Here is a 17,716-nt window from a genome sequence, read left to right on the forward strand (position 1 = left end):
AGTTACAACCTAAATGGAAGTTATAGATCTTGAGAAGATATACAACTTTGTGGTCGACAACTTTTTCATTTTAGTTTGTTTAGGGCCTCAAACATTCAATTATAACTCTGTTTAAGATAATATATGGAGAAAGAAAAATCGATAATAGACACAAGAGAGTGTGAGGTGCTGTGGAAGAGGAGTGTATGCGTGAGGGGGGGAGGTCATGGGTACGAGTCTGCGGAGCCTCGACTCTCAGTGGTTGGATGACCTATGGGGCCTCCCTAGAATAGAAAAATCATATTTTTTGTCTAGATTTCGTCAATTTTTTGAAACAGATTTGTAGGGGTGGCTCCGCTACAAAAATGATTTGTGTGGATGGATGGCGAACCGCCCATACAAATCAGTAATTCGTAGCAATTGTGCTGTATGGGCTCGCGGTTGCCAAAACTGTGGCTACTACTACAAATACGTTTGAGCTGCCCCTACTAATCTCCACTGTAGTAGTGAGTGTTAAACAACTAACAAACCTACTATGAAATCATAGAACTCAGTAAACCTGTAAACTTATGAAATTTAACACCTGAAAGAAAAGTGTCGACTCTGAAACTATATAAAATGGATTCATGCACCTGTCTAAACATTCAAATATACCAGGGAGTAAGCGCGGGAAATTTTGTTTAGAAGAAGCTAGCAAGTTCTTACTTATTTTCAGATAGTCTTGATGTGTGAATTATCGACAAGGAAGAACACAAATACCAGTACCCCAAAACATGTCAGCAAGTCCGCTTCCTCGAACACCATAATAAAGCAAATGACTGATTACATAATGTCCCCAGTACAGGCAAGACTGTTATCAATTGATGCCAACTGCATCCCAGTTCTTTGTCAACTTCTGTCTTGATCCCGTTCTGAAGTACAATGAAGCAGGCAGCAGGATTGCATGCTGCTCCTGTGGAGGTGTGCCAAATGTGGTAAGTTCTAGGCGCATGTTGATTCCTTTTGGCCTCCTATTCCTGCGTTCACCAACCAAAACCGTTCCTTGCCATTCCATAGCTCATCATTCTCAAGCTAAGCTCTTCTGCTAGTTCCTGTTCTATGTAGAAGCACTATATATAACATCGAGAACCGCTGCGTACCCCTCTTCTCAGAAACTGTACAAATCTTAAAGTATGAACTCGACCCATATATATGCCATCTGTTTTTTTGGGGCGGTTGGGCACTGTATCAAGTCCTCTGTTGATCGGTTTTATGGGGTGGTTGGCCATACCAACCGCCCAAAGAAACGTTATTTCAAAAAATGGTTTCTGCTGGAGTTGAAATTTAATGTGTTTGGCTTAAAATTTGAGATCATTGCAGGTATATAAATTTTACTGGAAAAGTAATTTTATAAAAACATAAGTATGATAGGATGTCCATTTATATTTATATTTTATCAGAGAATAATAATAAAGGCTATGTTTTTCAAGACAAGTTTGTTTTTCAAAATCTCAAGTGTTTTCAAATGGGCAGTGGGAATGAAAGTTTGACCCACAAAATATAAATAAATGTTTAGAAATCTTTAGTTGTAACACACACTACGTTGATGGCTCGTTCAAGCTGAATATCTTAGTGGCTCAGATCAATTTGTATATATGCTTAACTACCGAAATCGGTGGTCTTCTAGTTTTGACACTGCAGCACAATTGACGATTAATCTGACATGATTTGTTACTTTACTATAATTAATATTTACCCAGTATTCTGGTATATATCTATTTGTTGGTGTACTACAGACATGTGTTTAATGTTAGTTAATTGAAGTGTGAAAATTGCTAATTAAAGCTTGCATGCATGGTACATTGTTTCTCATAGTGCATAAACTGCAACGCCATATGTTTACTCATTGGCAAAATTCAACAAAATAGTTGAACTGATATATTTTTGCACGATAGTGGATTGTAGTTTACATCAACTGATCCATCTGCCTTCATTGCATAGAATAGTTCAAGACTCATGTTTTGAAATTTGAAAAGAAAATGAATGGGAATATGTGCACGTACAGAATTCTTTGGTTTTCACGACTTCAGCAATAGAATATTTTAAGAATGGTTACCGGCCTACCATGTGCTCGCACTTGCCCTTATTTTTTTAAACAAAAATAAATCACATATAAAATGACGCTCAAGCACATGTCCTGCATTTCCTACAGGCCACCCTGTTGCCACCGGTCATGCCAATCTTTAGCTGCTACGGTCCCCAGTTCAATGCAGTGAAGAAGCACGGTGCCCCAACATTGTGGACTGCCTGCACGATTGGGTCAACAATCCATGTCGATTGGCATTGGCCGGGCTAGCTCAAGACGACATTTTTTGACTTTTTGTTCTAGTACCTCCTTCCATCCTGCCTCGCATTCCTATATATAAAACTCAAGGAAAACCCATTTCCAGCTACTAGGATCTATCTCCTCACGCCAAGTTCATGTACCTGAGCTAGTGTCATATATACTACCATGCACGTCAAAATTGATGTGCACCTGCAGCCTGCTATATACTATGGGTTGCAGCATTCATTCTATTATATAGTATAGTATGCATATGTGGAGGCAATGCAATGCATATCACCCAACCCACACACACAATGACCAAATCCATCATCAACAATATTTCTGTGTTTGTTGTATAGGGCTGGGAGGTATTAGGAATGCTATCAGCATCCAGACCTCATGACCATGTGGCTTCCACAAAACCTGTATGCACACTTCCAGATCCAGGAAAATTAAGCACAGACCTACTATACCACTCCACATAGCTATGCACCGCACTAAAGTTCACCGTGGCATGCAACCTCTGCTATAGCACACCGCTCCTGCTACCCAACCCACAACGACACAGACAACTTCAGCCACCTGAATACATATTTCTCATTTAGTCGCAGAGCTGGGAGGTACTAAACCTCTTTAGATTGAGACCACCTAGTGACATCTGTAAAACTCGTATGCAGGCTTATCCAAACAAATGGCTGATAGTGGCACCTGTGTGTCCACCTTTGTTGATCAAATTCCTTGGTTGTGGAATTTACACTTGGGTTCAGGGTGTTTAATGAAAGTTTGTACAAAAATTCTCACACATGTGTGTGCATATCAAATGTGCTATAAATAAGAAGCTAGAGGAGAATGAAAAAGCATCCAGGTTGCAAGGGCTCCCGTATGTCCAAGAGAGAAGTCTAAGGTGTGTAAATGCACACCTGTATACTTAGCTTGACAATACGTAGATGATCCCATGATTGCACAAGCATGTGCAGATGCTGCGCTGAGCGTTCCCACCTGAGCATTGTACGCATATGAAGTGCTTATATATGGACATTGGCAGATGCAGCCTGAGAAAGGAGGTAGGGTGAACTTGAACTACAAAATCTAGGCTAAATGAGGACAGCACTCGTAAAGCTGGGATAAAGCCTATGGTCCAGAAAAACAACTTTGACATGCATTCAACACAACGTAAATGAGTATAGGTTTAGTCATGCAGAAAGTACAGTGTGCTAACTTATGAGTACATGAGTATCAATACAAGACACAGAGTACTGCGCTAGTCCAATGCTAATAATGTCATTGTACTTAAGTGTCTGCTCAGATTTGTATGAGCAAATCATTTAAAAAGACATACCCTGAACTGGGATATGAGAACTAACGATTACCAGCCTATGTTTAATGGTATTAAATTGAATAAATTCTAAGACCCATATTAAACGCTAGGGGCAATAAATCTTAGTTTCACATAGGATTTTGACTAAACATTGACTCAACTTAAACATGTAGACTAGTGGTTGCAAGGATGAGATAGGTGAAGCGCATGCTACACTCGTCGAGCCGTCGAGCCCAGGACTCAACTTTGCTGTTGCCAACCGGGACTAAAGGTGGACCTTTTGTCCTGGCTCGCGGAACCGGGACTAAAGGTGGGACATTTAGTCGCGAAACCTTAGCCCCGGTTCCGTAGCCGGGACTAAAGGCCCTTACGGCCCGGGGCTAAAGCCCTTTCCTGTACCAGTGCTCTCGGGGTTGTCCTGCCATTGCTGTTGAGACACCTCTCCTACAACCGTTAGTTTCTTTCCTACAGATATATATCTACTTTCCTTATGCATCCCCTTCCAGGTAGATAATCAACATCTCAATTCTACCATCAACATCTCAACTCTATCCATCATGTTTCTTCACATTCTTTGTGTGATTTGTCAAGTGATGGCTTGTGTGTGCAACAGTGGAACATATATAGTCATGATATGCATGTACTCTGTGCATATCTACTTCATATATATAGAGAGAGGGGTAATACCAATTGTGGTCGAATTTTAGTAGGTGAACTACTGACGATGTGCATTCCACTTTGAACATATAACATGTGCTCCATTCTTTTAAAATTATAGATTACTTTAGATTTGTTCTAACTCTTTTCAAGTTTGACCCTGTTTTTAGAAATAATATATTGATCTCAACAAGTTCAAATAAGTATGTGCCCATGCAGCTGTGAAGGTTTGAACACATGACCAGAAACCCCATGTGTTAATTTGAACACATGGTCCTTAATTAACCATTATCCCTCAAAGTCGTTTGAGACTAAATGGTTGATGTGTGCTATTTATATCCACTTTAGTGAATATATATTGTAATGTTTATTTGAGACCCTAAATGAAATTAATTTAAAAAGCATTGAAAAGAAAATTTAATATATTTTTGTGTACTACAACTTTCACTTAGGTCGTTTCTCCATACAAGGTAATTTTAACAATTGAAAAATATGAATTTCAAAATCATTAATCAATAAAATAGAATTTCAGGGGAACTAAATTATTCTAAATGAAAAAGTAATCAACTACAATTTTGTAGCTCTCTTTGAGTACTAGAACTTTGGTATAGGTAGTTTGTCCATGTGAGGACATTTTGGAATGTTCAAACTAATTGAATTTCAAATTATGTTCAGGCCTGAATGCTTTGATATAAAAGTTAGTTTCTATCTGACTTTATTGAAAAAGTTACAAATTTACTATGCTGCACCTCTTTTTAGAGGCAGACCAAATTATATATAAACGGCTTCTAAAACTTCATTTCCAGAGATGGTGCATTTCTGGCTGCCTCTTAAAATGCACTCTATTTTTAAACGTGTCTAGCTAGTGTTTAGTGTTTCTTTGTCATAATCTGTTGACGATCAAAACTGAATGGAAGCGGTCAAAAACATAGCATAACTACCGCCACTGGAGAGGTAGCTAGTATTTTATTAAGTTCGCATTAGGCCTTGTTTGGATGTTGTCGGATTCACCTCAATTCATATGTGTTGGAGTGGATTGGGGTGAAATTTAGTTTGAGTTACACTCCAACCCACTCCAACACATGTGGATTGATGTGAATCCGACTACATCCAAACAAGGCCTTAGATGAACGTATAGGCATGTCCATGCCCTGACGGACGTACCGACTTGCAACATAACTGATGCAAAGAAAACTCCAGACACTGGAGGCATGCCTTGGTTGACTGACTAACTCTTTGTGCTTGTACTGTGCCACTAGAAATTAAAACAAATGAAAATCTGCTTCGAGACTTGACGGGGATATACTTCACAAACCACCTCTTCCAGACTTCCAGACTCTGATCGAGGGGACAATTTGATGTGTTCCTCTGCTCGGTCAGTCACTGTGCGGAGGCTGTCAGGTGAGTGTTTATATTTCTCACATAGGGGTGTGGTCGCGTAGACGTCACCGGGTGGAAGTGCCTATTTTCTGTATTTGGATGTGCAGTAGCATCTTAAAAATACATGAACACTGAAAAAGGACATCACAAGTATATATCTTGGAAATGCTTGACAGATATTTTTATTTTTCCATCACAAGCAACATTTCCGACTTCCTTGCCAGTAGCATTTCTATGTTGTTGCAGAAATGATTGTCTAGAAAAACAGAAGATCTTGCCTGGCATTCATTCCCTGTTTCCTCCATTCCCCACCTTTAATTACAACGACAACTTTTCTCCAGTGATTTTTCTCTGTCTTCCAGTACGTACTCATTCGATTCTACTATGCTCCTCATCTGTTCTTTGGTGACCCAAGGCAAGAAAATCAATATATACATTACCAGATAGAGGTCGGACTTATCAGGCCTTGTGATTCCAGGACCATCAGCAACAGGACCTTTAGGCACGCTAAAGTACAGTGCTATACTACAAATTATGAGTAGAGCTGTGCCTATATGATCTTGGGATGTGCTTGGACCATTTCAGCTTCATTATATGTGAATCTTTTAAAAAAGTAAAAATACAGAAAATTGAACTAACATTCACAACAAAATAGTTTAACTAAAATTATCAAGAAATAATTGATAACATATTTGGGCTCCAATACTATACAGAACGTTCAATGAAAAACGGGTCAAGACCCGCTTGTGAAAAACGTAGAACATTCACTATACATATCTAGATGACTAAAAAATGCACTAACATCAACAACGTAATAGTTTGACTAGGGTCGTGTCTATTTGTTGCTAGGACCTTGAGCCATCAATTTGATAAGATATTAGATAGTTATATAATTCCTATGAGCTAATAGGATAAAAAAAAGAATTTTGTCACGGTGTTCCTATGAGATAATAGGATAAAATAGGTGCCCCCAGCAAGGCCTACCTGCTTGTCACAGTGTCAAGTGTGGGAGAAGGTACAGAGGTGTTGCTGCCATCATGCATGTGTGCATTATTTTGCATGCACGATACTACCGCAGACTAAATGAAGTTTGGCGTCAATTGACTTTAATTTAATGGATTTTTCTTTTTTAATTATTAAACTGTTTTATAAATTTTAAAATCAATAGCTGTGATTTATTTCAGCTACTAGTTTCTACAGAGTAATTGGAGTACCCTAGCTAAACTCTGTTGGCTACAACTTTCAAATAGAAAAAGTGACTAAATTGACAATGTTGGCTTTTTAACAAATCAGAATTTAAATCCTTTAATGAGGTACTCAAAAGTTTTATGAGTATGGATTAAGAAAAAGTGACCACAGTTCTTGATCAGTAGACCGACTCACGTTCTAAAATATACATGATTTTGATTAAGGTCAAGTCAGCACACTATAAATTAAAATCAGTGTAGCCACGTACAAGCAGTTTGATGTGTTGTTTATGCCAGCTCCACGATTCACCAGCAGCCATCAAAGACCAATGCTCACACTACTCTGCTGGATGAACCGGCAAAGTGAGCATCTGTCCTCGGCTAATAGGATCAATGACGACAAGAAGCATGGGCCCGTGACTGATCCTGTCTGGAAGCCAGTGAAAATATGTCGACCACATGCCGGCCATTGCTTATTACCTACACAATAGAACTCTGTGTAACCAGGCACAAGAACTATGGAGGTACCAGAGTTCTTTGCCTGGCTAGCCATTAATTCCCTTTTGCCTCCCATTCTTATATCACCTCGAAAGATTTGCCTAGCCACACTATATCTCTTTTACACAATGCTGAACTTGATATAAAAGGATATGGGAAAAGAGGCACTATATACAGGCAATAATAATACTAATGAGGACTTGTGGTAGCTGTAAACATTTACATTTCATAGTAAAGGGCTTGCAGACCTAAGAGGAAAAACCTTTTTTACATCTTCCTGATATGGTGATGACGCTTTTTCCTTATTTAGATAGTCATGAAGATGGAGCATTGTAGGTTGGCTGCGCAATGGGAGCCAGTAGGTTGGCAGCACAAGCGGGAGTCTGATGCAAACGAAAGGACATGGCAGATGGTGTTGTGTCAGGGAAAATTCAAACTCATGGAAGCTGGGGCTCAGCAAGGATGTTTGCATGCCTCCATAATAAGTAGGGGCCTGAGTTGGGGTTGCATTGGACTAATGTTTTTTTCTCTGGCTAGAGTGCAAGATTGTGCTCCTGCCTCCTAGGAGGTAGTCTCTAGCTTTAAAAAGATAAAACAATTATCATTTGTGGTGTGCCAAAAAGAAACCATCATTCATGTTGTAGGCTGGATACTTGAGTTCATCCATTAGCTAGGTGAATTCAATCATGTTTACTTGATCTGATCAGTAGCAGTGCATATTAATATATATGTGTACAAAGGTTGTCGAATAATAAAGGAATGCACTGATAAATGTTTGAGTTTTTGATTTATGATGGAAGCTAACCCCAGTGCATTAGTTGGACAATGGAGAAGATAAAAGGAAGGCATATACGCTAGGACTCTATGTGATATTGGGATAGCGAACAGGGATGGATGGAAAGGAGGTGGATGAGGTGAAAGGCCTCTTGAGATCACATGTATATTTGAATAGATTGATTACAGTGTTCCTTCACATTTGTAGGAATCAAGATAATACATGCTTTCTCTACAATTAAAACCTCCATAATTCCACGTGGAACAGTGGATGCCTCTAAGACTGATATGCAAATTCCATCGTTGGTCTGTAAACGGTAAGTTGTGCAACTATTTATACATAACAGAGCGAAGTGTGAATGCAATATTGTGGCATGATGGTTGAATGTTACTAAATAGGTGTTTTGTAGAACGACACAATATATTACTGACTTTGAGTGATCCAGGGACTATATATGATTCAATAGCCTTGAAAGAAAATTGTTGTTTGTTCCTTTCACCAATCTCGCAAATCAATCTTGAATTTGCATTGTGTGCCAGAAATTTGTAAATTAATTGAAGTATGACCCCATATTGCAACTAAAATTCAAGAAGTTCATACTACTTATTTTTATTTGATTTGGTTTCCATATTAGCATGGTAGATTACAACTCTCTGAAAAAGGAGAATGTTTTGTCTAACATTATCATATCTTCATTTCTTCATGAATATGAAAGATATTTTAACTATGCCACTTTTATTTAAATTCTTAACTCTAACTCATTATAAGTATCAATTCAGTGAATTCGAAAACAAATGTTTTTAAGAATCATAAACTCTAGACATCCAGGTACAATTTAGCACATATCTTAGCTCTTAGGAAGGATAGCATCAGACATTCCTAGACTATGGCACTTACACATATGTTTGTATCCTATATCCATCCATTATAAGTGAGTGAAAATGTTCAGCTACTAAACAACATATCATGTTAGTACGGCTGAAAATCATAAACTGCACGGGATGAGTTCAAGCCTTCAAGGCTTCAAACCATAGTTATTAGAAAGTTCTGATATGATGACCAACAGGGTCAAAGGACTTCTTGCACTGTTTGCTGCGTGAGGTTCTGACATGGCGTCGATGAAAATGTTGCTGGTACAAGAGTTATGTTACCAACTTGATAATAGTTTCCTGTTGCCTCCTATTTCTATTGGATTGTGGCTAAAGGTTCCCTCACCCTTTGGTTGATCATCTACATCTCTTCCTATTCTACACCACCTATTATCTATACTGTATAATACTACCAGAACATTTGTGTTTCACCAAAAAGAAACCAGTATATATATGCAGCTAGTGAGAGCAGAGTTAATGTACTAGGTGCATATATTTGGCCAGCACAGAACTATGCATAAGTATATTACAGATTGCAGTTAAAGCAACAGGCAAAGGACAATAATCGAAGGTATTCTTTGAAGCACCACAGATATGTAATATATATATCATGCATACACAAGGAGCAACATTACATACTATGACCAAAAGTAGATCAAGTTGTCTAAACCATTTAGTATATTGTTCCTTGTACGTCTAATTAGTTTTTTTTAGGGTATTCTGAAATTCAAAAAACAGTAGGAGGTACGAGGTAGAAAATACAAGTTAAATGCACTAGCAGCCCTAAAACCTCCAAGTTTATGTCACCAAGGCCCACGAGCTTTCAAAATAAATTCTGGGTCCCTAAAGTGTAAGTGGTGCACTGCAAGTCCATGACATCCACGTATAGTATAGAAATCTTTTTTACTGATGCCTCCCAATTCTAGTAGAGACTGACGACTTAGGAAACCGCTCATAACCTTTGTGGAAGCACTGTAGTTAACAAACTTTTGCTACAAATTAACTTTCAGGTGTGGTTCTATAAAGGAACCGCCCCTGAAAAGAAGATTTTCAAGGACGGTCGCTTATGTCAACGGTCTCTAAAAATGTGTGATTTCTAGGGCGGGGTGGTTTTGTTAAGTCCACCATACCTAAAAAGCAATTGTGAAGGATACTTGACTAAGTCAACCATCTTTAAAATAGTTGTGGGACAAATAAATTGATATTCTTTTAACATGAAGTCGAATGAAGATAATTTTTGTATCAAAACTGTAGATCTCGTTGAGATCTAAAATTTTGTAGATGATAAAATTTTAATTTGAGATAATTTAGGATGCCACATATATAAATTATCTTCTCATATTTTGAATACAAATTTTCTAATTTATCAAATGACCTTGGATTTAGACATGTTGTATCTCAGAGATGTAGAGTTCGGCAAAATCTAAATCTTTGTAGTTGAAAATTTTTCCATTTAAGAATATTTATAAGTCAAGATATTGATTATAAGGTTCCTATATATTAGTACAAATTCAAAACATCATATCAGCAATAAAATGTGACTGTGTGCTGGAGTGGCCGGAGAATGACCCTAAGGCGAGAGGTCACTAGCTAGTTTAACTCCCATGGTGTGTGCCCGAAAAAAAAAAAACTCGGCAAACTAGTTAACACTTGCCAAAAATGCTGTCTGCCATAATGCCAGCTGCATTGAATTCGATGGTTCCATGGATTCTTCCTGACTACCCCTCAAACTTCAAAAAGTCTGAACACTGTTAGAATGAGAGTGAAAATTAAATCCAGAGCGAGAACTACCTATTATGAGCCACTGGCACACTGACAATGAGATTAGTGTTATGAGGCTACCTCAAGGACTGACACGTGACAACAATACAGAAACCTTCCTTAGATATATGATCAGCCCCATTCACTCCCGGCCTTGCTGATTTTTGGTTTGTGATCTATATCCCTTTCGTTGGCTTCAATTTTTTCTTAATTAGTTAAGAAATATGTAGAGCTCCAGCTTTCAAGTATATATGGGCAGGGTGTCACTAACTTTCATTTATGACTTGTGCTACTCCGTCTATAAAACACAACTTCCTATTCGGATGCATGTCAATGGATTAGGGCTGGCAGAAACAGAGGCATGCATGCATATTACTGGATGAGTCAGCTGGTGCCATTGGGTGTGAGAGACATCGGGAAGACGACCCAGCTTGGTGATCAGGGGACTGTGGCATGCAACATCTGGTATCGAGACGGTGGTTCGGTCTTCGCACTGTGCACTGTGGACAATTGAGTTATAGTATAGAGACCTGGTCTTAGTGCCCAAAATATAGATAGGATAATGACAGCCATTAGTTTACTCCTCTCCCCTTACTTCAACGCTGGGACACTGAGAAGGATTGGGTAGAAGTGCTTTGGCACATTATGTAAGCACTTTTTCAGATTAATGCATTCAAGCATTCTCAAATCTCCACTCTTTCAGAGTGTCTTGTTCCGGGAAGGTGCTATGTGGTGTAGCTTGTAAATTGATACTGGCACCCAGTTATGGGACAAGGAGAAGCAGAGCAGAGGAAACTTGTTGTAGGGATCCTGAAGGAACAATGCACGTGGTACCAATTAATCAAGAACACAAACATTTCTAACAGCAACTAATTTTTATCATAGGGTCAATGACAATACAACTAGTTCCTAATAAAAAATCTATGTATGGAGAAGTATTATAGAATGCAAGGAGTATATATTATTAACTGATTTTGAATTCCGAGATCATCTTCCTTTTTGGCAGTTTTATGGCAAGTATTACTAGTTTTGAAGAAGTAGCTTATTAGGTTGACACATTTATTTGGCCATGTACTATGGGTTACAGCATTCATATATAGTATAGTATACATCTATGGAGGCAATGCAATGCATATTTCCGTGTTTGTTGTATACGATAGGTAGTTAATAGGAATCCTATCAGCATCGAGACCTCATCTGCGAGCTGCTTCCACAAAGCCCGTATGGGAGCACATGCGCCTACTATAACACTCCATATAACCATGCACCCAGTACATAACTCAACAGGGCAACCTATGCTATAGCACACCCTCCTGCAACCAAAACTCGTAACAACACAGAGCCCTTCAGCCACCTTATACATATTTCTAGTTGAGTCGTAGGGCTGAGAAGTATTAGGATGCCTCCTGACATGGAGACCACATCACCTAGTGAGTTCTGTAGAACACATAGGGCTCATCGCAACAAATAGCAGATGGTGGCTCCAGTGTGTCCACCTTCATTGATCAAATTCCTTGGTTGTGGATGTAGCACTTTGGTTCACGATGTTTAATGAAATTTTGTACAAAATTTCTCCCATGTATATGCATATTATATGTGTTATTAATAAGAAGATATAAGAGAATCACTACCGGAATCCAGCTCTTTGCCTGAATGTCAAATGGTTTGCCGAGTTTTTTTCGGGCACACTCGGCAAAGAGGCTTCTTTGCTGAGTGTGAAAAAAACACTCGGCAAAGAAAAATTTAAATCAAATTTTGAGGCCCTAAACAAATTTAAATCAACTACAAAGTTGTATAACTTCTCAAGATCGACAACCTTTATTTGGTCATTTCTTCATTTGACAAAGTGAAAATAAATTTGTTCACAAATTTTCATCTCTCTCTTATAGTTTATGAAACTACAAGAGAAATATATAAGTTTTGTGAAAAATATTAGAATCACCATGTCAGATAAACAAATGACCAAACAAACAAAGTAAACTTTGTAGATCTTGCGAAGTTAGGAATTTTGTAGTTGGCAACTTTTTCATTTGAGTTCATTTTATCATGCAAAACTACGTCTTTATTTGAAATTTTAAAAATCAAAATTTTCAAATGACCTCGGATGGAAAACTCTATGAATAAACTTTGTATATCTCGAAAAGTTATGAAACTTTTTAGTTGACAACCTTTTGATTTAAAATTATTTAGAGCCTCAAATATTTTATTTTACATGTGGTTTGGTATAATACGTACACTGCTACACGATCGACCTTTAGTCCTGGCCGAGAAGGGGCTTTAGCCTCGGATCCCGAGCCGGAGCTTTAGCCTCATATTTTTAGTATAATATGGACTCCAGATGCTTGAACTATAGTAAAAATTTTGTACCCATTGGATCACATAGAGTTATAGAATTATTTAGCCATATTCTTGTTAAATCTATGTTTTATCTATAGCTAAGTTATACTTGATCCCATGAGTATGAAATTTTTACCATAGTTTAAGCATACAATAGCGAGCCCACCATAAAAAATTTACCACAATTGGACTGTAGGAACTAGATATATGAATTACTCAAATTAATTACAGAAAAACTTTGATTTAAAGCTAAAGCAAAAACTTTGTACTAAAGTATATCATATTATATATTCACTGTGTAGATCTACTCATTAGGAGCCCGACAAAATTGATTTTTTTATTTTATGATTTTTCTGTGATTTATTATGATTTTTCAAAGATTCAGCGGAAATAAATAAAAAGATAAAACCACCCTCTAAAACCACTCTAGGGGGTTATTTGACCGGTTTTAAAAGTTCAGGGGGTAGAATATCCGGTTTTATAGTTTAGGGGCTAAGTATTCCACCCTAGATATTTTGGGGTGTTATGTAGCCTTTTTCCTCTAATTTAAGTAACACAAACATTGATATTTCAGTTTACAGGTACTGGATAGGTACTATTTAATCGTCACATCAAATTCTCATATCCCAGTTGACAGTATGTCTTATTTTCTCTGGTTTGCTGATACAAATCTGGGCAGACAATTGAGTACAATGACATTATTAGCATTGGACTAGCAGTACTCTTTGTCTTGTGTATTGATACTCATGTACTCTTAAGTTAGCAGTTAGCACACTGTCCTTTCTGCATGACTAAACCTACTCATTTACTTTGTGTCGAATGCATGTTGTCGTCGTTTTATTTGGATCATAGGCTTTAGCCCAGCTTTACTACACTACACAATGCAGGTTGTCCTTGTTTAGCGCAGACCCTACCTCACTACTGGATCCGGCTTCTTTGCCGAGAGCCGAGAGCCCTCGGCAAAGGCCTAAAAGCCCTCGGCAAAGGTTTTGCCGAGAGCCTGCCACGTGGCTCTCGGCAAAGAGCTCTCGGCAAAGAAGCTCTCGGCAAAGAATTCTTTGTAGAGAGCCACGTGGCAGCTCTCGGCAAAGACTTTGCCGAGGGCCAGAAACGCCCTCGGCAAAGCCTACGGCGCTGTCGAGGAACGTCAATATTGACGTCGTCTTTGCCGAGAGCCGTGCTGGCAGGCTCTCGGCAAAGATTCTTTATTTTTTTAAAAAAAAGCCTTTGCCGAGAGCCTGCCAGCACGGCTCTCGGCAAAGGAGAGCCAGACAGCCAGGCTCTCGGCAAAGCTGTAGTTCTTCTGAACCCGGCTTTCTATCTTTGCCGAGTGCCAGCCATGCAGGCTCTCGGCAAAGTTGGGAATTTAGTTTTATTTTTTGTTTTTTCTCTGTTTTTTACATGCACAGCCATATATGTATATATATATATATCACAAATCCCTTTGTCTATATCACAATCCACATATATATCACACATAAAACATATCAAAGTCCACAGATATCACAAATCCACATAGATATGACAAATCTACACAAATCCACATAGATATGAAAAATCTAACATTACGTCCAACATAAACCATAAGTTCATAACATAAACCACAAGTTCATAACATAGACCACAAGTCCACAAGAATATCACTCCTCGAAGTCGCTAGCGCCTCATCTCTAGTGCTGTGACTCTGACCAGTCGTCGCTGTGGCCTCCGTCGTGTCCCGAGCCCCCATCTGGCCAAGCCGACCAGGGTGAGTGACCCCAGGGTGTGGAGAGCTCGCACCTGCCCACGGCACCCACATGGCCTGCCCTGGCACCGACGGGTACGGGTACGAGTACCCGGGGCGCGGAGGAGGGCTGCCGGAGAACCCGGGGTGGCCGTGCTGCGGATGGGCACCAGGCCACGTGTGCTGCGTACTTGGGTGGCCATAAGTAGTAACCTGCCACCCACTGCCTGGAGAAGGGGTCGGGTTCGAACCCCACGACTGATGCTACATAATATAAAAGCGAACTCATTAGTATGTGCAGGACGGCCGCAGAAGCCAAAGCAATAGACAAACATATATACACTCACCGGACTGCCTGCAGGGGTAGGAACAGAGGGTGGAACAGGGGGTGGAGCGAAGAGCGAGGCAGGCAGCGGAGGCGCTGTAGAGCTCTGGATGGACTAGAAGTATCCGACTAGGTTCGAGATCTGACGCTGCGTGTGCTGCTGCTGTGCCTCCATGTGGCGCCGATGGGCCTCGTCTCTGGCCGCCAGCTCAGCCGCCAGCTCTCGCCGATGAGCCTCCTGCAGCTCGTCCTGCCTGGCCCGCAACTCCTCTAGCTGCGACTGCAATATTACACCCGCAATGGTTAAACAATGCAAAAGGAGATGTGTATATGTAAAACTAATGGACGATGGATAAAGTTGTATTTACCTGCATCGCAGCTATCTGCTGCACGGAGCTCGGCTGACGAGGCCGTATGGGGACGTCGGAGGTCGAGCTGCTCCCCTGCCGAACCTCGCAGAGCGTGGGTACGGTGGCCGGGTTGATTGCGCTGTGGGCAATCATGTACCGGCCGTGCTGCTTCCCTCCTCCCGTCCTCATGAGCAAGTCCGTGTCCAGTGGCTCGGTGGTAAGGTCGAAGTCATCCCCATGGCGCGTGCGAGCTGCAGTGGCGTACGCGGACATCTTCTCGTAGGCGGCAGTGTTGGTGTATGCATCGGGCCCGTCCTGTGGGTTGTAGACGTTGTTCGGATCCGACGCTCGCCCCTTGTTAGCCAGGGCGTACCCAACATACTCGCTGATGGGCACGTTGCCGTGGGTCTTGCGCTGCGAGAAAAACACAAACAAGGTTGATTAAACGTAATGAGAATAAAGCGTTAGCAAAAATAAATAAACAAACAAAAAAAGAAACATACATATGTGTCCATGTACCCTGGGAGGGGCACACTCCCCTGGTGGTGTGACGCCCCTCTCGTCGCAGCCAGGCGGTTCTCCCGTCTTCTTCTGCGCTCCACGTACACCTCCGGCCTCTGCCACGAGTCCACAATCTGAGCCCAACAGTCGGTGTGTGATTTGCACCAATCAGCAGAAAACTGCATGACAACGTGCAATTGATATGTCAGAAGATGAATGAGAATTAATGTTTCATACTTATTTTTAAAGGCAAAATAAATGTTCCCTACTTAACTGCTCTCTGGTGATATCAGTGTCGGGCCACATGATCATCTCTCTGGCCTGTTTCTTTGTCACCTTCTGGCCAAGCACCCATGGTGGTAGGAGATGACGCACTGGATATGCGCCTCGGAGTACATGTCCTTCAGCCGCTCTCTGCAGACCTTGTCCTGGATTTTCGCCGCCTCGGCCTCTTTCCCCTCCTCGCACACGAACCACTCCTACATACAAACATCATATATGTTTTATTTTATTATTTCAAAAACATCCAATGAATGCATAGTACTAAAGACTAACCCAGAACTCGGCCTTGATGACCTGCGCAAGAGTGGTGTCGTTTGCCACGACGCTAGAGAAGTGCGGCCAGGAAAAGGGTGGCTCCACTTTCCCCTTGTGCTCGACCAAGCCGGGGTAGTGCTTCTTAATAATGAGGCCCTGTATGCTAGTGATATGGCGCGACTCCGTCGCATCCACCTTGACAAAGTTCCTGCACGAGGCATTACGAAAAAATGTTAGTCTGAAGTTCGATTTTCAACATGTCATATGAATTAATCGTAAAAACATGAATGGTTACTTACCTATCACCGCAAGGTGTGATCAACGCTCGGGCGTGTCGCGCGGGCGGCCGATCAGGGAGGCGCGTGATACCCCGCGCGTAGAGCTTGCTCGAGCTAGACGAACTCGCCGCCTCAACAACTAGCTCCTCATCGTCGTCCTCGACGTGGTCGCCCTCGAAGTGCTCCTCCTCGGGCTAGGCCATCGGGCTAGAAGACGCCGTGACCTGGCCTCGTCCATGGTCCCTGCTCATGGACGACTCCAGCTGAGGCTGGAGGTCCGTGTCGTCGGTGTCGTCGTGCCTCATGAAGGTCGAGGCGACCCCTTTCGCCGCGGTCGCCTTCCGCCCGGCATTTTGTCCTGTACCTGCAATGACAAAGCTAAAACCAATTAGTACAATTAAACAAGGAGTACTTACAAAGATATGCAAAATGAACAAAACATAATTGCAAATTAATAACTATAAAAATACAATATTACATGAATTAGAAATTATCTCCACGAACGGCGGTGGTTGGCTCATCGTCACTATAGTCATCATCACTGTCAATATTGTCGAGCTCTCTAAGGTCCTCGACATATCCATTTTCAACACCAACTCCATCATCCTCAACAACATGTCTATCACGTTGAGCCCTCCATTCCTCAAGCATTATTAAGTCCTTAGCATCTTGCACTACTTCACCCTCGTCCTCATCGACGTCATTGTCGCCTTCCATGCCCATTAGCGAAAGAATGTCTATCTCCAATCGCCCGTCTAGCCCCTCAGGTTGATAGAACTCTCCGCTATTATCTTGTGGGTCATAGTTGTAGTCATCATCGTTTGGGAGAGGCGCTTTACCACGTGGCGATACCAAGTGCACAAGGTACCAACCCTCAAGATCCTTGTATTTTTGGCACGCCCATGGGAGATAATAAACTTGCGTGGCCTGTTGAGC

General features: G+C 40.9%; 1 protein-coding gene and 1 long non-coding RNA gene across 2 annotated transcripts; both read right to left on the reverse strand.

Moving 5' to 3' along the window:
* LOC110435729 lies at positions 14,497–16,102 on the reverse strand. Its single transcript, XM_021461697.1, has 4 exons — positions 15,968–16,102; positions 15,483–15,878; positions 15,137–15,394; positions 14,497–15,053 (listed from the first exon to the last, which is right to left on the reverse strand). Exons 1-3 carry the CDS (start codon positions 15,977–15,979, stop codon positions 15,230–15,232), a joined length of 573 nt encoding a protein of 190 aa, XP_021317372.1. The 5' UTR covers positions 15,980–16,102; the 3' UTR covers positions 14,497–15,053; positions 15,137–15,229.
* Positions 16,250–17,066, reverse strand: LOC110435730. Its single transcript, XR_002453586.1, has 3 exons — positions 16,802–17,066; positions 16,521–16,710; positions 16,250–16,444 (listed from the first exon to the last, which is right to left on the reverse strand). It is a non-coding gene; the product is annotated as an uncharacterized LOC110435730 (long non-coding RNA).

This window comes from Sorghum bicolor, chromosome 5 (genome assembly GCF_000003195.3).
Source record: "Sorghum bicolor cultivar BTx623 chromosome 5, Sorghum_bicolor_NCBIv3, whole genome shotgun sequence".
Classification (NCBI taxonomy): domain Eukaryota; kingdom Viridiplantae; phylum Streptophyta; class Magnoliopsida; order Poales; family Poaceae; genus Sorghum; species Sorghum bicolor.

Coding starts and splice junctions, on each gene's coding strand:
- LOC110435729 (XM_021461697.1), bottom strand. Junction 15,395..15,482: donor AGCAGATAGCTGCGATGCAG/GTAAATACAACT, acceptor GTAATATTGCAG/TCGCAGCTAGAGGAGTTGCG.